This window comes from Alosa sapidissima, chromosome 3 (genome assembly GCF_018492685.1).
Source record: "Alosa sapidissima isolate fAloSap1 chromosome 3, fAloSap1.pri, whole genome shotgun sequence".
NCBI lineage: Eukaryota > Metazoa > Chordata > Actinopteri > Clupeiformes > Clupeidae > Alosa > Alosa sapidissima.
In genome coordinates, this window is record NC_055959.1 from 9,221,022 (window position 1) to 9,247,315 (window position 26,294).

Here is a 26,294-nt window from a genome sequence, read left to right on the forward strand (position 1 = left end):
ATGATTTATTCATTCTGCTGTTTGAAGGCAGCTACAAGCAGGGAAGTGTTGCCCGAACCTGCTTCACTATAGAGCAAAGGAACAACATCTCTTGAATCAGAAGGCCCAAAAGGGATTTAGAGAGTGGGGGTGGAGGGTGGGGGGGGGGGGGGGGGGGGGGGGGTCACTTGTGAAGGCAGACACGGCCTTGATAGTCCAGGTGTTATCATTCTCCCCCTTTGCTCTGTACTGCGCTCTTCTATGTTGTGCTGCACTTTCAAGGTGAAGGGGAACGCTGGGGCTGGAGAGGCTGGCGGGGATTTAGCTGGTCGGCCCGCTCGGCTCGGCACGGCTCGGCAATGATTTGTTGGTGTTTATTTAGCGGCGTGGGGAAAGTGGTGAGAGCTGAATTAATTGTCGGCGGTGCCTCTACTCCGGAGCTCCTCGTCCTGTGACTCTTTCGTCTTGGTCCGGTGCCAAGCAGCGGCCATATGAAGCATGTCTCTCATTGTGTAACCCCCCCTCTCTTTCCACACACACACACACACACGGTGGCTGAAGCCCTTCAGCTGAAAGGTCGGGGGAGGGGGGTTGAGCAGTGATCTCAGCTGTGGTGCGACTGACGGAAACAGAGGGAGTCTTAGAAGAAGAGAGAGTGAGAGAAGGAGCATACACGCGGATAGAGGACAAGTATAAGTAGTCAGGGTGGAGGAGTGGAGGAGGGGGTGGGCAAAAAAGGGGAGGGCGTTGGTTGAGAATTTACACTCTCCCTCCAGCCTTGACTTCCCTCTGAATTAAACATAAAGTGTTTAGTGTCCTGGTGTACAGCCGACCCCCCTCTCTCTGCGGGATAGGCACCGTGGGCCTGGAATAAAACGCTTTGGCTGTTTGGCATGCTCATGTCAACGCGCTTCATAGCTTCTCTGATGCTATCTCTGCAAGGCATGTGCAATGCCATGTTATTTTTTCCTTTTCCTTTTTTCAACTGCATGACTGGGGTTTTCCAGCTATTGCAGAAGATACGTGAGAGAATGCCACTTGATGTTGAATGTGTTTCGTGTAATGGTGGGGCTCATTTTGCTAATCTCAAAATGTATTTCATCTCTGTTTTCCTCTTTGTGTAACGTCCGCTGGAATCCAAGTGATGCCATAAGAATACTGCTCAATGTGTTCTAGAACGTTTCTAGTTACAAGAGAAGCAAATGGTAAATGAGGCGCTTTGCTTTGATACATCCCTCATTTAACATCTGCCAGAGATGGCAGGAAAAAAAGGCTTATTAAATTGTAATTTGACGGTTAGTGATTTGAAGGCTGATGAGATCAGGTTTCTGTGCAGCGTAGCCCTGTGGCATAGAAAGCCTACACCCATGTCAATGCAGTTTAATTTCAAGTCCGTGGTCTAGTCGTGTGTGTGTGTGTGTGTGTGTAGCTACACATGGTCATGGGCACACCACTGAAGTCTCGATGTTAGCTTTTTTGCTCAGGGGCTCCATGTCATGATTTTTGGGACAAATAATTTTATTTTCTTGTGAGGATTATTCTTAGTCTGACTTTCACCAGACCAAGCTTAACCTTTTTGAAAAAGAAATCGCCGGCAGATCAGGCTGGGTTCACCCAGCCTACATTATTCTGTCATATTCTCCAGAAATGCCAACATCATCCTCTATCCACATTGTAGTACTTCAATTCCTTAGTTCAACTGTGCTTTCCCCCCAATTATTCAAATAGATAAAAACCTATGTACTTGAGTTTGATTACATTTGTGGATTAATGTATTTCTGTTAGTGTATATTTGGCTGTCTTTCTGTCCTCTTGGGCCTGTTTATTTATTTCTAGTGATGACGATCTCCCCTCATGTATACAGGGCTGATCTTTTAGATAAGACCGACCGGATCTTCCTACTCGTCCTTGCAGTCCTTTGCATCGCTGTGTTATTTTTTGTAAATAGAATAAAAGGCAGGGCCCTGTGGTCAGGTGTGTAGTGGAGCGCACACACACAAGCACACACACACACACACACACACACAAGCACACACACACAACAGCGTGAGCGACCGGGTACGGCGTGCTGGCCTGGATTAAGCCGAGCCTCTGAAAAGCCAACAAAGGATGAGAAATGAAACCCAGCTCTCATGTCGGCCACGGCCTCCTGTTTCAGTCGGAGTGCTGAAGAGGCCCGAACTATTTTTACACCCTCAGTTGTGGCGAAAGTGCCGCCATCCCGCCCTCGCGGTAAGACATTCTTTGTGCTCCGTTTGGTTTGGTTTACCAGGGAGCGAAATCTTGCATGTCACTGTTGGTTCAGTGAGTAAGCACTCGCTCATTGCTAGACGAATATGCAGGGCTTTGGCAATCAGATAGTTTAGTCTGGTCCTGGACGATAATGCTACCACTCTTATTAATGATTGATTTTTTAACAACGTAAGCTATGCTCTATATATATGGGCCTGATAAGTTTCTGAAGAGTGCTTAAAGAGAATAGGGAAGAGGGAAGGAAGAATGCCCCCAAGTGCTAATCAGTTTTTAATGGATTTTCTTATGCTGTTTCAAGGAGCTATTAGTCACGTTGTACAACAACTATATGTTTATAAATTATCCATGTGATGAAACCTAAATTGAGTGTTATTTTTGTAACTCTTATAATAACAATCATATGAAACCATTATAGAACTATTACAGTATTTTAAAAACCTTTTCTAATTAAGGCAGTATTACATTTGTGACATTAGTTTTCTAAACAATGCTATCTCACAGGAATACAGGGCTTTATTTCTCATGTTTGTTTTATGCTGTTGGAATGGAAATGTTTTAGACAAAAAGATGATGAAACTAGCGAGATGTCTTTCTGTGGAGTGGAGTCTTATCGTTGCAGTAGCAGGTTGCTCTGGAAAAGAAGCAGAATGGTGTTATGATTTGGGTGATCATTTTGGGTGATGTCCAGCTCTGTTTTTTGGCAGATGAAAGCGCCATTTCCAAGCAGTGTTGGTGTGAGCATTTTCATTTTAGTTTCTTCGTCTCCAACCACCCACCTCTCTCTTCTGCTTTGTACATGCTTGGGCTTGCCCTTGAATGTGGAACCAAAACCATATTATCTTTATTGCAATCATTTTTGTAAAAGTCCTTTCACATTGACCAAATAAGCAATGCTATTTTAGATTTGTGGTTAATTTTGGTTTCCCCTTGGTAAAAAAAAAAAAGAAAAGGGGAAAAAAAAGATTGACATAGAACGTGAAAGTTTCCTTATTGCAGAATGTGTGAGATGTGTGTTTTTTTAAAGTCCACACAAGGCTTAAAAAGTGGTGTAGTTACCCTCTCTCACTTTCAGCCCTTTTCCCAGGTGCATTTCCCCGCTCATGCAAAAGACAAAGCAGAACCGTTTATATGGAGTTCGCAGTCACATGCGCTAGGCATTACGTTATATTTTCCCCCTTCCCCGCCATCTGGCTGTGGAGTCTGTTTCAATACATCTGATTGAGCCAAGACCATCACTTCCAGGCCAGTGCCCTCCACTGTGGGCGCGCTGTTGTCGTTGGTCCATGTTAGCAGGGCTTCACACTGGTGAGGGTATGTATGTGGGCACATGATGTTGCACATGCCCAGAGAACATTCTAGTGTGTGTGGTCATGTGAGGGAAAAGTGTGTGTGTGTGTGGAGAGGTGGAGAGAAACCGAGTGAGGCCAGCTCTCTTAAGTAACACTAAGCACTAAGCGTGGGAAAGTCCCCCCCCTCCCCCCAACACACACATATACATACTCTCTCCATTTTGGACTATGCACTGCTCTACAAATGCCTATGTTTTTTTCTAATTAAATCACCGGCTTATCTGCACTTGTACAAATGACTTTCGGGGTGAGTGGGGCAAGGGAGTGGGAGGAGGGTATAGGAAGCACAGCTGCCTCATGAAATATTTGTGTGACCAAACATTCAGGCTGTAGTGTAAATATACACTGCACTGCCTGTGCATCTCTCTCTCTCTCTCTCTCTCTCTCTCTCTCTCTCTCTCTCTCTCTCTCTCTCTCTCTCTCTCTCTCTCTCTCGTGTGTCAGTGTCCATGTTAGTGTGTTTCTCCCCCTGTACACCATTAAGCTCGTTCACGTAATTGCAATCCAGTGCAGAAAAATTCAGTGCTTTTGCTCCCTCAACATACCGCGGATCACTGGTATTATTTAAGCACTGCCTTGTGGCTTATAAAACAGTACGACCAGCACAAATCCAGAGGCCCTGGCTTTGAACAGGCAGCTAACAAATGTTACGTGTTTAATGTCCACGGCAGCATTCTGGACCCTCAAAGGGAAGCTGTATGCTGATGACTGCAGATGTGTTTGACCTTTTCTAAAGCTCCCTCCTGCACTCTTGTGCTCTCTTTAAGAGTCTCAGCATCACAGACACACACACATATACACACACAAACATACACACGCTTTTTTTCTCCCACACATGCAGCTCCTCCTCATAATCTTCAATAAGCTCTGTCAGCAAGCTGAAACATTTTACCATTTACATTCGATTGTTAAAAAACAAACAAATGCGGAGTTGTATTAAATCTTTTTGCTCAGTGCTTCATAATTGGTTGCGAGTTGTTTCTCTTAATATTGATGTGTACTTGGCCTGATGGGCAAACTCCAGCTTCACAAAGTGCCGTTCAAGCTTTGGGGAGTGATTCTAGTTGCCACAAACAAAAACAAATGAAGACTCTTTATTGAATGTGGTTTCGGGCTCATTCTAAATGAGAACTCCCACACTTGAAGCATAGGTGCACATCTATCAGACAGAGATTACCTCAGTAGACACTAGACCAACCAATGTAGCCTGCAATCATTTTGTCACTCTTCTGACAGGGCCACTGGGTGAGAGGGGGAGAGAGAGGGTGGATGTTTGAACTGAAGGCCCAAAAGAGTGCAGGAATTCAGCTGATTATATAACGGCAAGATGGACGTGTCTGGACGGGCAGATCCTCCTGACGGGATTTGGCCGATCATAGGTGCCATGTTTGGTCCATGGAAAGAATCCCAGATGACTTGTTTTGTTGGGAGGTCATTGAACTTTTCTGTCGACTTTCAGACAAAGCTATTCCCTCTGATTTAGTGATTGTGTGTGTGAGTGTGAGAGAGTATGCTATTTATTTGGTTAGAGTGCAGCTATGAAGGGGAAGGTGATCAGGGTGTTTTGTGGCATAACCTCAATTACAGTGCTGTGTGGACCTCAGTCATTTCCTGCTATTGTCATGTGGTCAGTCAGGGCTGAGCTGAAAATCATAGGGGTATCAAACCCCAGCCGTGCGTCAGGCCTGAGTCACAGCGAAAGCACTTCCCTGTTTCAGGCAGACTAGGACAGAGGGCAACAGTCATTTTAAAGGCTCCTGTCCTGCTGTTTGTTTTTAGAGAGATGGAGGAGAAACCGAAAAGAATGTTCTGGACCGTGCTCCCTGTTAACTTCTGATTCATCCACTCTTGACGGGTTTTGCTTCAGTGCTCTTCTGATGCTGATGACGACGCAGATGACCTCATGCATGTCTCCATGCCTGTCTGGATGGGCATGATCAAAGAGCTTTAGTAGATTTGCTGTTTGGCAAGATTTTAATTAAATGGGTGTTGTCCAAATTCAGTTTTGGCACCCGCATGCACTTAATAAGTATGGTGGTGTAGCAAAGCCCACACTAATATCCCTGATATTCCACTGTGTATATATGGGAAGCTCTGTCGGTGGCTTCAAATCAAACCATGTGAGGCTGTTTTGATCTTAACTCTGTTTGCTAGACTCTTAACTTTTTTTATTTCCGTTGCCATTACAGATTTTAATAGGTTACTTGTGATGTATTTATGAACCGTGCTTTTTTTGCGACCCTGTTGTACCTGATCTGCATTGTAATTCCCTTGCATCTTTTGCGCTCTTCTCTGTACTGTGAGCAGCCCTCTAATCGGCTGTTTGGTGGAGGTAGTGCAACCACTTAAAACTCTGTGAATTTTAATGCCCCCCCCCCCCCCCCCCCCACACACACACACCATTCTCTTTCTTTGCTTTGGTTTAAGGCCTTGAATCCTAATTAGTGTCCCTCTTTTTCTCTAATTTACAACTTTTTCATGCCGGATTGTCTTTAAGGGCCGGTGTTAATTGTGGGGGGTATTGGTACGGGGTTTTGTGAAAGTGCTATGCACTGCCTGTGGGTTGCTGGCGGGGTGAGCAGCAGCAGCGCGAGCAATTAGGAAATTCCTCCATCCCATTCAGGCCGTCTGTGGCTGTGGCCCTCCGTAAGGGGGAGACTGAGACGGGTGGGGAGTGGGGATGGGAAGAAAACCTTGTCAGGCCCCTTGAAGAAAAGCACTCTGGCGTTTGAGGAAGTTGAACTGCTCCTGACCTGCTGAACTCTCCTCCTGGCTTTCTCATGCTCGCAGGCAGGCAGGCTTGCTGCTCACTGTGTGTCCGCGTCTGTTTAAAAAGACGAGCGTTTCCGAGTGACACGGACCAGAACTCGGGCGCTGGATCGGCACTGTTCTCAGCAGTGAGAGACTATCGTGGATGGACCACATGAATATTTAAAAAGATAATGTTGAACAAATGACTTTTCTCAAATTTCTTGCACAGTCCCCTCTAGGCCATACCTCTTTTGGGTATGCATCTTGTCTAATTGAATCAAAGGAGCAGCTTAGTGTTTCTGTTGGTAGTTAGTTGACTCGTGTTGCCTGTACTCTCTCTCTCTCTCTCTCTCTCTCTCTCTCTCTCTCTCTCTCTCTCTTGCTTTTTTCCCTTTCAATCTATTTTCTCGCTGAGCACAAGGCACCGCCAACAGCAGCGAAGTGTCTGCTTGGAAGCTTTGTTTTATTTATTAGACAGGTGCTACCATTTACATTGTAGCTGGTGGAGCGGACAGCGTGGCGTGTGCCTTTGAGCGTACAACTCGCCCTGAAGCACTGCACTAAAGGATCCCGCCGTCAAAACAGCTCCGCCAGGAGCACTGGCACACAGGTATTGAATTCAGCACGGTGCTCGCTGGAGGAGCCCATCAAAAACAAGTAGGGCATCACTGTGGGAGAGAGGTGGAGAGAGAGCAGTGGAGGGGGTTGATTTGGAAGTCCTCCGCGAGTGTTTCTTATGGTCTGGAACTGGGGGAGCTTCACCTACTTATTTAATATTGCAGGACTGTGGATGGGGAGGCTGGGGGGGGGGGGGGGGGGTTCTGGGCTGGGGCTCTAGGGTGTGATGTCTGTACAGAGTTGATGTGAGCGGAAACGGGAAGGGCATTCAGACCTCTGCCAGTGGCAAATGCCCCCTTCTCACAATGTTCTTGAAAAGGAAACTAACTTTGTGAATCTGGCCTGTGAGATCAGATTCACTTGTAAAATGTACCTGGTTCCTCATCGGCCTGTACTGCACGCTTTCAAGTTTCATGACGGATTTGTAGTTTTTTTTCCCCCCATAGTCCTGCGGTCAAACAGACAAACAAACAAAACCACACAAAAACATGAGCTATTTGGCAGCGGTAACAACGGTCGCAATGATAAAGCAGAACCGCAACGTTTATATCTGTCTGCTAATTGCTAATTCATACATTTCGGCCAAACTTCGACAACTCCTCTGATGTCCAAAGTGGTTAAAGATACCTGAAACGTTACCAGGGTTAATGTTACATCGCAGAGGAAAACTGAACCAGGTTCAGCTTGAATCATCTTTGTTCTCTTACGGCACGAGTGTAACACTAGCGTTATCCCCATTCCGCTGCCAAAACACAGCTGATGATCCAGAATTAGAGACTTCTGCTTCTGCTGCTGCCACTACTGCTGATCTGTACTGATCTGTGTCATTGCTTGTACCAGGGTTGTACCTTTTGGTTAATACCTTACTAGTGTTACTCTGATAACTTTAGATATGGGCCTGTATACAATGATTGTGCATTTTCACTGGGCAGTTGGTTATCAGAGCTTATAAAAGACACTCCACCCTCTCTTAGATTAGGTTACCTGTTGTTTTTCAATCCAGTAAAAATACATTTAGGAAATTGATTTTAAACAACATTCAACAGTTGCCCCTTGAAGTGGTTATTTTGTTGTTTTTATCTGTGGCTTCTCAGCCTCTACACCATGGCTGGCCCATCCCCCACCTCTCCCTTGTACTACCTTCTGGTTAATGTTTAGATGCAACGCAAAGGTTCGCGTCTGGTGACAAATAAATGATCTTGGGCAGCCGTGCCGTGCAGGACCCCCTGGCCTGTACTCTGCCGCTCCATGGCTCCTCCCTCCCCCAGGTTAATTGTATGCTGACCTCTGCCACAAAGGCCCCATGTTGCCGTTTATGCCTTGTTGTTCCTCCTCTGGTTGTCATGCTAATTCACTGTTTACACATGCAAAGAAAGGCCATTGTGCCACTGTTGAGGAAGTGTGAGTGTGTGAGTGTGTGTATTTGTGTGAGAAGAGCAAGAGGCAACAGGAGAGAGACAAAGTAGAGAAGGAGTGAGAGAGAGCAAGGGTGAGTTGGAGGGAAAGAGAGAGAGAAAGTCAACGAGTGTATCGAAATCCATCTTTGGTTTGTATAATGGGTGTGAGGGGTTCCACCCACATTGGCCGGCTCGAGGGAATATGTGGGAAAGGACAGAGTCTCTTTGGGCCCAGCCTGGAGGAGGCGGGGCCTCATCACTGATGGACTCACGCCTGTGTCCATGTGTCATGCATGACTGACTGGTGTGCTTTGCCCACACCGCAGGGTTTTTAATTCACTGATTTAAATGCTAAAAAACACTCTTCATAGCATTGCCACGACTTGTCTTGTTGCTGATATGTTTTCAAATACAACAGAGGGAGAGGGCGCACTTTCTCCCCATGAAAGCTCTTTCCAAGCCTAAGGCGTTGTACCCTTCCTTTTTTGGCACTGGCTGTTTTAAACGGTTCAGCAGATCTCTGTGGAGTACTCCGGCTACCACAAAAACGGCAATTTTTATCAGAGGGGTGGACGGGGGACATAATTGTGGTGTGAGAGCTTAATACTGTATAATGTACCAGCGTCGTCCTTTCTTTCCAGTCATGGACAGCAGGGGGGGGGGGGGGGGGGGGGGGGCGCGCAAGTTTTTTTTATTTGTTATTTTTTTTAAATGAGACATTCCACATTCTGTTGTGGTACATGTGGTGGCTATTGTAATGATGGCTACCATAACAATTTGGCTTTACTCATAATTATTCATGACATTTGTTTATAACCAAAAGCAATTTGGCATTTGTTGTGTGGCTGATTCAGTCAGATAAACAACAAACTGATCGTTAAGTTAAATGGCTCCACAACCACAAACCTGTTTTTTACTATTGGGCAATGTTGATATAGGGAAGACGGCAAAAAGCCCTCTTGCGTAATTGTCTTTGTGAGAAGACCGCATTGTACTGTAAGAGCCTCCTGTCACTTTGTTGCATTCCATCTGCCATTCAGTGACTGACTAACTTTTTTCCCTCCTCTCCGCCCTCAGGTGATGCCTTCCCAGGTGCCTCCAGTGGCTTCCTCAGCAGCTATGTGAGCGGTTCCAACCCTCACACCACCCCCAGTGGCCTCTCCTCCGAGCCCTCTTTCAGGCCCCCCAACCCCTCCGCCATTCCCATGGCCCAGCTGTGGGCGTCCCATGAAGGTAAGAGCTCCCTCCTCACCATATTTCTCTTTTTTTTGTGCTTTCTTGGTTCATCGTGTGCCTCTCGGATTGTCTACACTTGTTTCTAAGGCAGCCTCCAGTAAAGGTAAAATCTATATTATAGTCTTTTCTTTTCAATCTGTCAAATGCAGAAAGAAATGCAGTAGTAAGCCTCATTCACTGACATAATACGTGTACGAAAAATCAGAGAAATTGGAGTTCCAAAAACTTTGACACAAGTTTCAGAATCGGTGAAACTCTGATCGGATTGGAAGAGAAATAGGACTGTGCAATGGCCTTAAGGGGAGGTTGACATGGCACACGATCTGTTGGTGTGGAGCAGGGCTTCGGCTTGATGGAGAGGGAATGAATGTATTGAATTTAACCATCAGATTTGTTGATGCTTCAGTGGACTGAAGCAAAGGCCAGATACATGAATGCTGGAGCTGGGGAGAGGCGATGGGATGGTGGAGTTGATTTGGGGAAAGAAGGCGAAAAGGGAAACAAAACTGTGCAAGCTGACACGCTCTGTCAAAATAGTCAAGGGATTTCTGTCTTCTTTTTGTATGGGGGAGTTAATAGGAATCGACTTGGGAATTGGGGCAGTTGGAATATTGTGCAGGCGGATAAAAGCTGGGGTTTGTGTGCTCAATAAGTGAACTGACTCTAAGGGTCTAGCAATGTGTAATATCACTTTGTGTCCAACACTTGATCATTCTCTGTCTCTCTCTGTCTCTCTCTCTCTCTCATTCTCACTCTTACTCTCTCCTACTCTCCCATCTCTCACACATACACACTACAAACACACACCTCCCTCTCTGCCATTTTGAAGTCAATAAGCTAAGTTTGTATGAGCCTTCTGTCAGGGCTGTACAGAGAGCAATAAAAATGGTCAATTTTAGCCCAGCAATTTCATTGCCAGACAGACCACATCTGTCATACATGCCATTTGTAATAAATTTCGCTCTTAAAAATGGCTTTTGTTCATTATTAGACAGAGAGTGCTGAAGTTGTAACTACATGTCGCAGTAATGTTGAGATGGTAAAAATAAAGTTTGGCAGGTATGTGTTTTTAAAGAAGATACAGATAATTGCTAATATGGGTTGACTTACATTTGCACAAAATGTAAGGTAAAATCTGACACCAATATTTTCAGTCAGACCCAATGTTACCCTTAAGTGTACATTTGACTGGAACATTTTGGTCCATTTTTAATGCCAGTATGTTTTTCTAATAGTTTGCACTTAGTGTAGTGCTCCTTTTTGATTTTGAAAAGCGATTTTCTGTTATAAGATGCTGTTCGTAACGATGTGGTATCTTAAAAGCCATTATTTTTGAATGGTTGTAACTCATTTACTTCCGTAGTGTACCAAATAGGGTAGTTAGGGGAGTACTCAAATGCTTTTAGCGATAGCTGCTGTAAACGTCATTTTGTGAAGCAAATTTTTAAAATGTTTTTAGTATTCACCCATCAGAGCAGCCAGCAGTGAAGTGCAGTTCGTTCCAACCAGACTCTTAGAAATACTGCTTTTAAGGTGGGGTTTTACAGCAAATGCCTGTAGGCCATAATGTCAAGGGAAGGAATTTATATGTTGGTGCTTGCTGCATGTCTTGCAATTACAGTGTTGATAGACTATTTACATTCTCATCTCTCTGCCAGTCCTACAGTGTTGTTGTAGCTTAGATGTTGCATCGGGCCAAATTTCCAAAAGGCTAGCCTCCAGTCAGACAACTCATTCTGATAACAGGGAAAATGTAGAATAAGAGCTGATCACTGATCCAGCAGATCTGTTATCATTTGATTTTATAATATGCATCTATTCTGAGCTCCACTTACAGCCCCACAAATGAAGTAGTAGTGTGTGCTCATGTCAACCAAACTTCCTCTCCATTCAGTATCAAGCGCTTTTGTCTCTCTAGTATTGAACGAGTAGCCAGTTTTTTTTGTTTTTTTTTAAAATGTATTTATTTATTTTTTTCAAATGTAATCTTTGTATGTGTTCAAACTCTGAATAATGCCCCAGGTCATGAAGGAGTGCACTGCCATTTTGAGCCGCCTCTGATTCGGAGCGCAACAAAACGGGTTTGTGCGCAAGATAGCAAGAGAACGGCGAGGGGGGGTGGGGGAGAAAAAAAACCCAAGAAAAGAGAAGAAGGAGCAGAGGAGCCACGACAGGACTGTGGGTGGATTATTAACTAGGCTTTCTGAAGGGCCTTGTACCCACGGCGCTTTGTTTTGCGTCCCCCCAGAGGGAAAGTGCCGATGAATTGTGTCTAAAGCCTTGGCACGGCTCACGCGGCGTCTGTGTTGCTCTGCCTACATAGAAATGTGATGAATAGCTGACATTGAAGTGTACTCTGTCTCTCTGCGGCCTGCGAAAATATTTGAACATGCGTGTTTATTCTAAAGGGTGCACCTGCCCCCTATTAACTACAGAGAACGAGAAGTGGCAGCTGTGGAATTCTGCTATTTTTGCAGGAGAAGGGAGAAACTATTCTTGTGTGTCCTTCGTTGCGTACCCGTGTGTGTGTGTGTGTGTGTGTGTGTGTGTGTGTGTGTGTGTGTGTGTGTGGTTTTTTGCTGGGTTTTTTTTTCCAACCCCCGTCTCTGCTGCATAAGGAGATTGTAAAGTACGGTGGAAATAAAAGAGGATGCAGCCTCAAAAGATTTATCTTTTGAAAGTTTAATTAATAAACATGAATTGTTACCCCCAGCGCATGATTGAGTTTGTTGGCGCTTCAGTCCCTCTCTTGTGGAGCGCCTCTGTGTGCATGATAACCCCAGAAGATGCATTTGACTTTAAAAAGAGGCAATCTCCATGAGTGTGTTGATAATGCTTTGCTCTGCAAAACAGGCACATGCTAGCCTGGTCACAGATCAAGCAGACCAAGGCTAGAGTCTTTAACTGCAGTCTAACTCTGTGCTCCAGGATATGTTATTAGTCTTTTTGATCTTTTATACTCCACACCAGTGCCAAACATTTAAAGATTATTTTTGCACGTGGGTGTGTGACTCTTTTTATGGTTCCAATGATTTTATATCACAACCACAGTGTTGGTTTTTCCCCTCTTCAGTTAGTCAGAGTCAGTTGTTGGCTATTAAATGACTGTAAGCAGATCTACTAATGGCCCTAAGTGTTCACCTTTGGACTGTGCTGTCAGCCAATGGCGTAGGCCCTGTGGGCTTGTGTCCCCGGCCTGTGATTGATTGATTGGCTGGTGTCGGTGCCTGCTGCCCGCTCCTGTCACGCATTGGCCCCCAGTGAAAGGCTAGCACTCTGGCTGGACTGTCCTGATGGATGTGTTGGTTCAGATAGACCCTGTTGATACTGAAGTGGATGCGTGGCTCTGGTTTCAAGCACTGGCTGTGAATGAAAGAGTGTGTGTGTGTGTGTGTGTGTGTGTGTGTGTGTGTGTGTGTGTGTGTTTTAGTGGTAAGATTTGGTTGATTTAGACTTTGTGTGTGTATGTGTAAAAATGGACTTGGATAGTTTGTGTTTGTGGAAAAAAAAGCCTCAGTTTAGTGTGTCTATGTGTGTGTGTGTGTGTGTGTGTGAGAAAGCGAGAGAGAGAGAGAGAGAGAGAGAGAGAGAAAGAGCGAGACAAAAGGCTTTGGTTTCCAGGTTGAATGCAGACGAGAGGCATGTGTTGTATGGGACGTGGCCTTTCTCCCTGTGTCTGTGCAGTGTGTCCCAGTCCCAGTGCTGCTGCTGCAGAGTGAAGGTGAGGTCTGACTGATGAAGTGTGACGTGTCAAAGTTCATCCCGGCCCATCCCCTGCCCACCCCGCACCCACCCCCTCAGCTATCCTCCCTCCACACGACCCCTTGACCTTTATCATGTCGTGAGCATGCACCTCTGAATCCCTACCGCCACCCACCCCCTGCTCACCCCTCAGCTGCAGAGCTCATTCCATCCCTCTGTCAGTTTTCTTTTTTTCCTTTTTCCTTTTCCCTCCACTTTTTTTTTTGCGCAAAGTGGAGTTTTTAGAGGAGCCTTCGAGGTCCTTGGTAATATCCAGGCAGGGGATGGTGTGTTGAATTCCCAGATACAGGGCCCTCCCCAATTGAATGCTAATGGCGTCTCTTTTTTTTTCTCCCTGGATTGTTCCACTTTGAGCAAAAATTCTACACTACCATGCCCCACTTAAGCGTAACCTTCTTCCGTCCTCGGTAATAGATCCCTTGAGAAACGGCCAAGTTAAATCATTCTTATGCTTGAAAAGACACTGTATGTCTGCCCTTCTTTTCACAATCACACCGGGTTTAAGCCCCTTAATCTGTTCTCTGGATTATGTTCTTTTTCCCTCGTTCCACTATACAGCCCAGAGGTTTTCTTATCAGTCTGGGTGGACTCTGACACTCTCTCGCTGTGTGGATGCGGAAAGGCGCGTCAGAAACTAAGGCCAGTTATTCCTCAGGGAAGTGAGTATGTGGCTGGTATTTACATCAGAACAAACAAATATGGAGATGACCCTAAAGCGAAGGCACAATCCTGGTCTATCTTTTCTTTGGTTTTGACCACTGCAATTATCTTTGACACTCTTGCCTATGTTTGTCCTCCCTAAAAGAAGCTGAAATGGACGGCACCTTTGTACCCTCTCCATAAACACGGGCAGGATGTCCTCAGTTCTCTGTCGGAATGGTGTCAGAATGCCATCAACCGCGTAGTGCGATCGTATCGCCTTAGATGTTCTATATTAAGGCCGCTCCAATGAACCACCGGAGTTGGCTCCAGGCGTCTATTAGTGGCTCGACCAGAACTTGCTTAGCAACTGGTGTACCTTTCCCCAACCGTATCTTTTATCAGCAGAGTACTATATTTCAAAAAAAGCCCACAGTGGCAGTTGATGTAACTATCTGGGTGGAAGGTTGTGCGCCAAAAATGGCTACTTTGCGAGACCGTGTGCTGGCAACAACGGCTGTTGCCTTCCCAGCTCGATCCTTGGCTTGTAGATTTCCCGGCTGCTAGCATAAATGATCATGCCAAAGCCCATGTGTGGGCAAAGCCACTATGGCCCATGTTCCTGTTATTGCCACACCGCCAAGGTTTACTTTTTCATCAGGGGGGGGGGGGGGGGTCACTGACATAGCCTCTTATAAGTAATCCTCCGGAATGGCACTGTGAGAATAGCATAGCAAAGTAATGTGACTGTGCTGCTCTTTGTCTGCTTTTAGTCAAGGCCAAGGTCTCTCTTCTCTTTCTCTCGTACCGGCTCTGTACGTATGAGGAACGCTGCCTTAAAGATGGAATGGGCTTTTTTATTTTATTTTGTCTGCCCAGTCTCCCTGCCCCCAAAAGTGCCTGAGGGCAATTCTTTTTTCAGTGCTCATGCTGCGGCAGTCATTAAGATCATGTGACCCTTGACCCCTGACCTTTGATACCCCGCAGCACCTTGGCTGTATTATCTTTCTAAACACCGGTGTGCTTTCCTTTCATTGACAGCCCCGTGACTCCAGCTCTAATCTATATTGGCTGATGCGACTCACATTTTAATTGCCTGTGCTGTCAGAAGCTAATCCCTCATGTTGTTTTGAGGCGCTCTCTCTATGCACTCAAATAAGACGATCGCCTTCAGCGCGGTATTATTTCATATAAAGAAAAAGATTAAAGATGCCTGTTCAATTGCAGCTTAAAATATTCATGTTAAAATGTTATCCATGGAATTTTACTATGGTGTTTTTTCCCCCCCACTTGTATGCTGTTTGTCGATGTGAATTATTTATTTGCTACAAGCAGTAAAATACAGTGGGTTGCAAATGCAGTGGGTTGCTCGGAATTAATCACCATTTTCACATTTAGAAAAGATATTTAAACATATTTGCACAATCGGCATTGTTGTGAACATTTATATTTGATATGATTTTCAAAAATATTTTGGATATTCAACCCATAGTGATTTTGAGTTCAGTAATTCACAAATACTACAAATGTACCCCTTATTTGATCATAGCTGTTTATACCGTAATAAGGTGCTACCAGTTGATATTATAAGAACAAAATCTCTCTCAGGACATAATAATCACTCTGTCCAAGGGTCATCTGGCAGGCAGAAGAAATTACAGACTGAGGTGACAAAGTGATTCAGATTATTGTGAGGAAAATAAAGGAATATATTCCTGAAACTACAGGAAAACATTCCAAGTGATTTTTATGTTTATGTCCAATTGAGCAGCACTGGACCAACTCAAACAAAGTTAAAGTTGCATCACAACACTCAGATGCAAGATGCAACACAGTCCAGCTATTACCCTGCATTGTTAAGTAGGATATTTTAGTTTTTAATGCTTTTATTTCTAATGTCAACAGACAAGCAACTTATTTAGCATCTAGAAATGCGCTAAAAGATAAAAGGTTTATAATGCAAACACTGATTGAGAAAATGCTATGTCTAGATATCTTTTTTTAAACAAGAAAACTGTGATTATTTGAAGGGTTGGAATTATTTTGCAAACCACTCAAATGAACCTCTGTCCTGGCCTGATCTGGCCATGGCAGGGGTTGAATGGAAGCCTTAAGGAGTGGCGCAGCACTTGAGCCCATTATCATGGCAGTCAGAGGGATGCGATGGCTGTTTGGCCTTTCCCATTTATTATGCCCTCAGCCCTGGGGCTGAATTGGCTCTTGGACTCCAGGCTCATTAAATGCGTTTTGTAAGCCTGCTAAGGTCCTTCATCGGAACAAACAAAGGCAGCCACGCACACCTGTCCTATTGGTGGTGTGTTGTTGCAGTATGTTTGTGTTGTTTTTGTGGGAGATGTTTGTGGCGCCGAAATACTCTTGTGTCTCTTTTAAAGGGGAGGATTCACTAGCTGAGTCGTGACCATCATCTTGTGACCTTTTTGCTAAAACCGGTAAACTCGTCTGACACGCCTGCGAGTGTTCTGAATAATTGCATGCTTGGGATGGCGGTGGCTTTGAAAACAAACATTTCATTTGTCAGTCGTCGCCTCGCTCGGAGGGAAGAGTCACGGGGGTTCAGCCATCGCCTCAGGCCTGAGTGACTGCTCCCCCTGTTTCCCTCCCCTCCCCTTCACTAATGTTTCTCAATCCATACGCCAACAGGTCAGGCCGGCTCTCTTCCCTTTCGGCCCCAATCTCTCTTTCCTTTTTTTCCTTCTTTCTTTTCTATTCCTGTCTGGTTCTCTGTCTTCCTCTGTGTGCTGTTTCTGTTTATCGCTTGCTCTCCCTCATCAATTTCCCTCCAGTGTGCCACTATAAGAACAGTCATAGCCCCACCCTACCCCACCCTCTGGGTGCAAAGACTCGGCTTCAGCTGGATGGCTGCTGAACCTTCTACCCAATTAGAGCCTGGGGGTTATGTCAGGGAAGGCATAGGTCACCTGCAGGGCAACAGATTCCACTGAAACATACACACATAAGAAAGAAGGAACTAAAGAAGACGATGTCAATTATTTCCATGTTTGGGGGACTGAGAATAAGAAACTCAGAAATGTTAAAGTTGACTGGTATTAAGCAGACGCTCTTATGTAAAGTCATAGAGATTCGCAATGGCGTGTTCGGGAATCCAACCCGGCCGGCTAACAGTCAGGCGGTGACATTATCGTTGCCCCATCACGGCCGCAACTTTAAGTGCCTCCAATGATTTGTGGTACTCGTTAAAATGAATATTTAGAGGGAATGTTTCTGACTGAGCGAGTATGAGCATGCGTGTGTGCTTGAGCTGGCTGTGTTTCATTGTCATTGGTGAAATCTTTGATAAAATTCATGACTGAGTATGTTAGGGTGGACACTCCCTGGTGACCAGCTGTCATGTGAGAGAAAAATATATCTCTTCCCCCCCCCCCACCCCCCCCCCCCCTTCCTGAGTTGCTACAACGTAATTCAGTTTTATGATTCCAGCAGCACACCACGCAGTCTGCTGGCCCAAAGGCGATTCACGAACCGATACCAGATTACATTTTTTGAAGTCTGTTGTTTTGATGTGTGTGAGTGTTTTGTTAAAAAAAAATAAAAGCTGACCAAAGACAAGAGCAGAAATAATCTGTATAAAAATCACAGTTAAACATGGAGTTGAAGAGTGCAATATGGTGATTTTAAAAATTAAAAAAAAAAGAAAAAATGGCTGACAAAATGTTGCGTTCTACCCCTCAGGTTACTCACATCTGCCTGGCAGTTTGTACTCCAGCCCCTACATTCCCGTCGGCCATATGGAACACCCACAGCTGGGCCAGCATGCACTCTTCGACTCACAAAAAGGTTTGCCATCTTTTTCCTCCGAAGCATTCATGTGCACCGTGATTTCCATCAAGGGTCAGGTGCTCTATTGATTATAACTGAAGGCTTGATCTGCCAGTCTGTGCAGGTAGCACCCACACTGATATGTAACGCTAAGCTTTTGTTTATACTGAGTGCTTAGAGACAAAACCACCACTTTGTGTTTAACAGTCCATGTGAAGAGCATGTGTAGGCAGTTGTCTTGGTTTTGTGTGTGTGTGGGAGTTGGTTTTTTTCCTTTCTTTTTTTGTTTGATAAATGAAGTATTTCTAGTAGGTTTTATTTCTCTGTTAGCTGATTATAAAGGTCCTAGCATTACCTCCTACACAGTAGACAGACACAGTTGACTTCAGGTTGTTGCTGTTGTTCCTTCTGCACAGTCTAACAGCAATGACATCTAGCTTTTCAATCAAATATTGACTGGGTATTTTTTTTGCTTAGTTACTGGGCAACTCCTTAACTGAGAAAACATTGGAGAACCCTTTTGCAATTATGTAAGGACATAATGTAATCTGAAAACTGCTGCCCTGATCAAAAAAACAATGCAACTGCTTTCAGCCGGTATTCTGTCTATAATGGAGTGGAATGGAAATGGTGACCCAAACTTTTGAACGGCAGTGTATGTTTTCCTTTCCAAGATGCTGCAAATGACTGTGCTGTTGCCCAATGACTTAGCTTTGATCATGCTGTCTTGTTCTCTTGCAGAAGGCTTCTACCTGCCCAGTCCCGTGGGGCAACAGTCTTTGCACTCCCAGTCCAGCCTCTCCCGCAGCCCTGGTGCCCACATGCCCAGCTCCCTGTCCAGGGAGAAGGAGCCTCTGCCTGCCCACAAAAGCCTGAGGGACCCTGTGAGGGAGCGGGAAATGGGGAAGGAAAAGGCCTTCAAGATTGAGTTGGGAACCCCACTGCATAGGCGGGAACGGGAGAGGGAACGGGAGAGGGAACGTGAGAGGGAACGGGAACGTGAGAGGGAACGGGAACGTGAGAGGGAACGGGAACGTGAGAGGGAACGGGAACGTGAGCGGGAACGGGAGAGGGAACGGGAACGGGAGAGAGAACGGGAGCGTGACCGGTCCAGGGAGGAGCAGCGCCCCCACAGCGTAGTGGACCTGACGCAAGATGTCAAGACCGAGGACGAGCGGGAGCGGCACCCTCTCTCCGGGTCAGAGCGGCTAGGAAAGGGTGGCATGGAGCACGCGTGGCCGGCCTTCCACCAGCACCCATTTGGGCCGAGCACGCCCGACGCCAAACCCAAGCATCCGCTGCAGACGTCGTCGCTCAGCAACTGCAGGAGCGGGGGAAGCGGCAGCGGGCAGGGCGGTTCTTCGGCCCGCTGTGCCAGCGGAGAACCCGACCGCGACCGGGGTCTCCGTGACGACGAGAACGCTCGACCCAGCGTCGCCAGCCACCACCTCGGGAGCCACGTGGACCGACAGAAGCGGTGCGACTCGGTGTCGGGCTCTCCCGGAGGTCCCCTGCACATGTCTTACGGCGTCCCCCCCTCCCTGCAGAGCCCGCTGTCCCACCTGCCTCCCCGGCTGGTGTCTTCTGGCACCTACCCTCCCCCTCACCACATGCCGCCTGGCCTGTACCCCTTCTACTCGGCCGCCAAGGAGCCAGGAAAGGAACACCGAGTGATCGCTCCCACGTATGTGCCTTCTGTCGAGGTTTACGACGAGAGGAAAGGACCGATCCAGATTGCCTCGCAAGCTCGAGACAATAAAAACGACAAAAGCAGGGAGAGAGAGAGGGAGAGGGAGCGAGAAAGAGAAAGAGAGAAAGACAGGGAAAGAGAGCGGGAAAGAGAACGAGAGAGGGACCGGGAAGCCTACAGATCAGTGCCACTGGTTGACAGGACTCATGTTGACCACGGGCGGCCCTTGGTTAGAAATGAGTCCCCCCCTCACTCAGACTACAAAAGAGACCTCTTGAGGGAGGAAGGCTCTGTCATAAGGTCAAACGGTTTAGCCATAAAACGACCCCCTCCCGCCGACATGTGCACGAGCAAATCCAGGCACAGCCCCGACGTCCGGGACTACTCCAGCGTCCCGTCCAGACACCCCATTAAAATGGACCTGGAGGCAGAGAGCCGCAGCCAGGAGCGAGAACGAGAGCGGGAGCGGACTGCCCGGCCTGCGCACCCCTTTGCGGGGATGGACCCAGCTGCAATGCACACAGATCCACATCCCCTGAAGGGCTTTGCGACTGCCGAGCCCAAATGGAAACCTTTTGACATGGGCAACTACGCCACCAGCCACATGGCTGCTCTGGCTGCCCACCACGGACACGTGGGCCGCGGAGGGGACGAGGACGGGGGCAAGCGAATGTACCTCGACCCCTCCGGCCTCCACCACAGGCCCTCCGGCAGCAGGAACAGCCCCGAGGGCCTCCAGCCGGACCCTCACCCCGCGGGCGAGGTGTCGGCCATGCAGAGTCTCATCAAGTACAGCGGAAACTTCCCTGGCGAGCCCGGCGCCAGGCACCCCTCTTCTTCCTCCTCCTCCTCCTCCTCCGCCTCCTCTGGCGGTGGAAGGAGCCCGTTCGGTGGGCTCGGGAGCATGAAGCTAGAGGCTGGCCACAGCCACAACCACGGGCACGGCCATGGCCACGGCCCTGGCCACGGCCCTGGACCCGGCGGCGTGTCCAAGGTACAGCACCTTCCCCCGCAGCAGCCCGGTAAGCAGCTGAAGAGGGACCCGGAGAGACCCGACAGCGCCAAGTCCTTTGGCAGAGACGCGGGCGGCGGCGGCAGCACTCAGGGGGAGGTGGAGGTCCGGCATCCGCCTGTGGGCATCGCTGTGGCTGTGGCGCGTCAGCGAGACAACAACAGCAAACCCAGCTCAGGACCAGGGGACCGTGAGAGGACCATCCCTGGAGGAGGCATCAAAAGTAAGATTGATTTAGTCGTTTTACATTTCCAGCTCAAGTCAATACATGGATTTCTATGCAACGTCATGAAAACATGCGTGCGCATCCAAGAGGCAGAAAACACCATAGAACAGCATAGAGCAAAAGAATAAAATGAGTTTTTGTGCTGAAAACTGCACCAATGCGAAATCACGATGGTTAGAGAATGTTAAATATGTTCAATATCCCTAACGGAATGCATGTCTTCGCCAAAAATGACAAAATATGATGTTATATTAATAATGCAAATGAACGGCAAACTTTGAAATATAGTCTGAAATGAGATGTTGTTATCATTGAGACAACAGGGGTATACAAAAAAAAATCCGATTACAGCAGCCAACTATTTAGGTTAAGTTTATAACGTTGTGGACGGCCACCAAGCGTCTTCTGCCCCATGGCTGCGCGTGCATCTAGTTTTGTTGGTAAACGGGAAACACGTGTATATGGCTTTGCGTAATATTTCAACAGTACACTTCTCACTAGGAATAAAAAAAAGTTCTCTTCATATCTTAACAATTCACCTGTTTGAGTATGCTTTTTTTTTTTTTTGACCTTTTTTTTTCCTTTGATTGTGTTGCGGAGAGAAACCCCAAGCCTAAGAGCCTCCCCTCCTGTTTACTACCAAGCCATTTCAGGGACCTTATGTAAAAGAGATGGCTAAGGTCTTGTCAGTGTGCTTTTCCTACAGTAGGGCCTGCCAGTGTAGGGAGGTGTGTGTGTGTGTGTGTGTGTGTGTGTGTGTGTGTGAGTATACTAAGCCTTTTCTCTGACTAAGACGCTGCCTGCCTGCCTGCCTTCCTGCCTGCATTATAAATGTAATTTACAGAGCAGAACTAAAAGCTCCAAACAAGAGCTGAATTCTAATAGGACTTTAGGTTTGTTGCTAAGCAATAGAATCAGCCTTGACTGAGCGAGGGGGAGAGGCATTAATTTATTTCCTTCTGTGTGCGCAGGGTTTGTAGTAATAACACCAGCTCCCCTTTTGAACCGCGGGCACGTTCTGAAATCATAAATGTGTCCGAAGAGAAAAAAAAAATGGAGAATGGTGCCTTTTTTTGTGTGGGTGGTTCTGATCATGTTTGTTTTGGGTGTTCTCCTTTTATGCCCCTCCCTTTCCTCCTCCGCCGATGGCTGACGGATAGCGTTTTGCGGGACTAGATTTCAGTAACCTTGGAAACGAGTGGGAAAAACCTCTGGCTCGGGAGCATGACCGCGATCGGAGTGCTCCTCTCGTGTGGCCCTCTGAGGTTTGCCAAGAGCGTATTCCTCCTCCAGTCTCGGCCTGCTGTCAATACTGAAGGGTTCAATACACTCGTAAAAATGACTGAGGGGACCTGGGTGCATCTCTCCAGCCACCCGGAGCCTGCACTCACTGTGACATTTATTTCAGGCTATTTTGAAATGCTGGCATGGAACCCTCCTGGCTTTAAAACAGAATATTGACCATTGTTGTACAAGTCGCATCATTTTTATTTTATTTTTTCACGTATCGTATCGACAACAGCTGCTGGATGTGCATTTGATTTTAAAGTGGATTAGAGTGAGCTATAGTGTTATTGCAGACTGCTGTTTGAGTCGTATTTTGCTTTGTACTGACCATAGCCCTCCAGCAACGAAACCGTACAGTCAATTTGATGTGCCTGTCATCGGCTTTTGTTGAGGGGTGGTAATGTCCATGTTGTGTTAACTCATCCCACTTGACTTGTGCAAACTGAATCAGCCCATTGACTGATAAGCTCTGTCACTAAGAGCTGTGGCTATCTTTAGACTCGTCCATGCCCACGGAGAAATGCAAACACATTCTGACACCCAGGCACAGTCCAGACCCCTTTTGAAGTCCTGTTGAGAGTGGAGTGAACACAGAAGGCACCAGAGATGGAATAACACGCTACAGTGGCCTGCTATGTGTTAGATAATTCTGGGACAGAGGTGCTCGCTGTAATATACGCATAGTTATCTTGTCTGAGGTTATTGAGCTTAAAATGCAGGTTGAGTCTGCCGAAACGACATTCCTTTGAATGGCTCTCCCAAATGAATTTGATTTATGGGTCTGCGAATTCCAGAGTTCACAATTGAGGCTTCATGCAAACCACCTGTGCCTTTCCAACATAAACCCTACCCCACCCCCACCAGCCCCCATCTGAAACCTGACCCCTCACCTCTTTTATCTGTGCCCCCTCACAGACTCGGGTCACGCTGAGGACGATCGAGGAGATGAACGCACACGTCACCGTGACGACCGGCTCCTAACTGGCCGCCTCGAGCGAGAACAGGAGAAGGTTTTGAGGTGAGACGTTTAACATGCTCAATTAACATCAACAACGCAGTTATCAACAAGCGCAATAATATATAACAAGTGCAATAACATTTCAAATGGGCAACAGATGCTGTCTTATCCTTCTTTTATTTTATTTATCTTAACATCACCTGTACTTATTTAGACATTCTTATATTTATCTGTTTTTTTATTGTTTTTATCCTAAGTACACCCTCAGTTGTAGCAAACCAAGTTTTGTTGTATTGGTGTCTGTACAATGGCAGTATATATCTAATTCAAGTCTGTCTACCTAACACTGTAAGACCAAGTATGCATTATATCTAATTTTTATGAAATTCTACCACTCGGTTACTGAATGTTACTTTTTGACATTGTAACCATTAACATGTAGCTAGATGAAGGCCATTAACATGTAGCTAGATGAAGGCCATTAACATGTAGCTAGATGAAGGCCATAAAATGTAATACAGCATAATTTATTCTGTGTTCTTGTATTCATTAGTGTAATCTCATACTGGAAGCCTTTGAAGTCTTTTGTGTCTGCTGTTGCATTTTGGATTTTTGTCTTGCACTGGGTGAAATTTGGGTAAAATGGAACCGAAAGTCTATACCCAATCTTCTCACAGAGACATGGGGAGGAGCAGCACCACACAGTTCGGTGGCCAAGATTGATTTTTCACCCCCCGCAGTTATGTGGAAACTGGCGATAAGAGCCGTTAAAGGATAGGATGTTTGTCCTTTTGAAGGTTACTCATTAAAGTAACTCCCAGTTCTCATAAGCTACCAGTGAAGGCGCTCCGAAAGAGGATCCAAACGAGATATATACAGTGCCTTGTGAGGCCTGTATCCCAGCAGCAGCAGCAGCAGCAGCAGCAGTAGTGGTTCTTGCCAAAAACGGAGATAATTTTTGCCCCGAAATTAATTTAAGTATGTCGTCTTGCCTTCAGAGGTAGCCAAGAGTAAAAATGGCGGAGAGCGCACGTAATTAATTGCACCTCGTTATGAAAATGTTTTTTAGTTTACTGCCGAAGGCTGTGAGCACTTCCGCTCTGCTTCAGAAAAGCCGCTCGACTCCTTCTGATGGCTCCTCATTGGCTTAACAGGGCATGTTTTTATTGGTCTCCCTCGCAGCGTGGGTTTCTTTAAGGAGCAGATGGATTTATGGGTACTTTCCCCATGCTCATGGGAGTCTATTTTCAAAGTGTTGCACTCATTTAGAGTGGCAGAAAAAGCCTTGCCTTCCCCACTGTGGAAATTGCTGCTTATAAAAAAGACTGGCTCTCCCAGCAGGGGATCAGCCTCCAGTTTTTGCTCCCACTGCATAACCCTGGATGGATGAATGGCCGGGTGAACGAGAGTTAGTGCCCCATGTCTTGGTAATGCCTTTATATGCCACAGTCGCTTAAAAAGCAATGCTACTACAGCGAGGGTCCAGATGCTAGTTGTTCTAAAAAAATTCAAATATGAAATAAAGTACCAGGGTGACTGTTAATGAAGGACCTGCGTAATTAGCAGTGGTCAGCTGGCAAAAGGGAGCATGAGATTTTTTCACATTGCTTGAGTAGCAATTACACAGACAGCTACACGGTACTGCGAACTTTGGCCTTGTTCCCAGGCCGAAGCATGCTTACATTATGCAAAAAAAAATCTATTTACTTTGAGTTTTTCAGACTTTGAATCCTGGGCTGTGGTGTCTGTGTCTAATTTGTCCTGGAAAAAAAGGGAACAAATGACAGAAAGCCTCATTATTCTGTGTAACCGCTTTTTAAATTGTACCCCCTTCTCTCTCTCTGTCTCTCTCTCTCCCTCTCCCTCCCTTCTCCTTTCTCTCCCTCTCTCTCTTGGTTTTCCATCGGCAGGGAGAGTAAGGAGCTGGCTGAGTACACTCAGATGCACCCCCCAATGGTGTCGGCCAGTGGACTCAACCCTAACCTGGTGGTGACCGGTGGGCCGGCCCTGGCTGGAACGGGGCGTTGGCCCGGCGACCCGGGCTCCCACCTGGCCTCGCACCCCTGGCTGCCACGCTCCGCCACTCCCTCCGTCTGGCTGCAGGGGTCACCTTACGGTAATACCACGGACACTTCTCAATGTGTCGCAGTGCCGGCGAAGTCGTGATTAAAAGTTTAGTGTTTCTGTACTGGGGCACTTCAATGTTATTTTATTTCCAAAGAATGTTGTGGTGTTTTGCAGTCTGATTGTTTGTTTGTTTGTTTGTTTGTTTGTTTTTGCTTGGTTTGGTTTGCTTTTGCCTCACCGTTTTCACTGTGCTGTAATTCCCCTCTCCTTGAGATTGGGATCGGCGCTGCGGTGGTTCTGCCGTGTTTGCAGTGTCACACGGCTGCTTCATTTCCTCTGATTCGTCTCTGTGGGCCTGTCTGGTGTGTTTCTGCCAGTTCTGTTCCAACTCGGCTTCTAAGAATGTCCTAACTCTCTGCCCCAGACAGAAAAAAAAAAACTAAAAAAAAAAAAGTCATGGTCTGTACATGTTCCTCATCCAAAAATAACAGCACAAACCAATGTGCTCCCTTTGCGATTCCCTGACACTGAGATTGCAGTCTAGACAGTACTCCCAAAACAAGAATGCCCCTAGCCTAGCACAAGTTCAAAAGGCCTTCCATTCCTGGCATAGATGAAGAAAAAGCTGTTCAACTTAAGTGCAGAGTTGGCATTATGGCGTTACAAAGGGAGCTATGAGCAGTTGCCAAAACCACTTCAGTTGCGATGCAAATGGACCATCAACTCCAGGCTTTGCGTAGGAGTCCTGTGCTGGTCATCTAACAGTAGTTTTCGTTTTTGTTTGTTTGATCCATGCAGGCCTGCCACCCCCCTCCATGCACCAGGGCCTGTCCCCTGGCTACCCTCCTGCCATGCCGGGCTCCATCCCAGCACCGTACCAGTTTGCCCGCGATCCCCAGTCTGGCCAGCTGATTGTCATTCCTGCGGAGCATCTCTCCCATTATGGTAGGTTCCCCACAGGCCTTTAGAGAGACATTTTAGACATGTCTGTTTTTCTCTACAAGTGTGTGGGTAAGGGCTGGAAATGGAATGTTATGTTATCTTGTGGTTTATATACATTCGTATATCTGAGTCTCAGTTGAATGTCTTGTCAAAATATGTATACTTTCTTTAACCTCTATATATGGATTAGTATTTGCATTCTTCATATCCATATGCACGCTACTCGTAACTTGCACTACCCCTGTTTTTTTCTGCATATTGGCTTTTCTGATATAGGCAAATATGGGCTGTGTAGTTGTCCTGCCCATGTATAAATTGTATTTGTATGTC

The 26,294-nt window shown here is 46.4% G+C and overlaps 1 protein-coding gene across 1 annotated transcript in view; it reads left to right on the plus strand.

Annotated features, from left to right (window-relative positions):
• tnrc18 (trinucleotide repeat containing 18) overlaps positions 1–26,294 on the plus strand; it is a 67,023-nt gene that overhangs the window by 10,754 nt on the left and 29,975 nt on the right. The window contains 6 exon segments of the mRNA XM_042085015.1: positions 9,425–9,580; positions 17,696–17,800; positions 18,524–20,707; positions 22,913–23,015; positions 24,866–25,071; positions 25,821–25,967. Of these exon segments, the coding sequence (XP_041940949.1) occupies positions 9,425–9,580; positions 17,696–17,800; positions 18,524–20,707; positions 22,913–23,015; positions 24,866–25,071; positions 25,821–25,967 (2,901 nt within the window).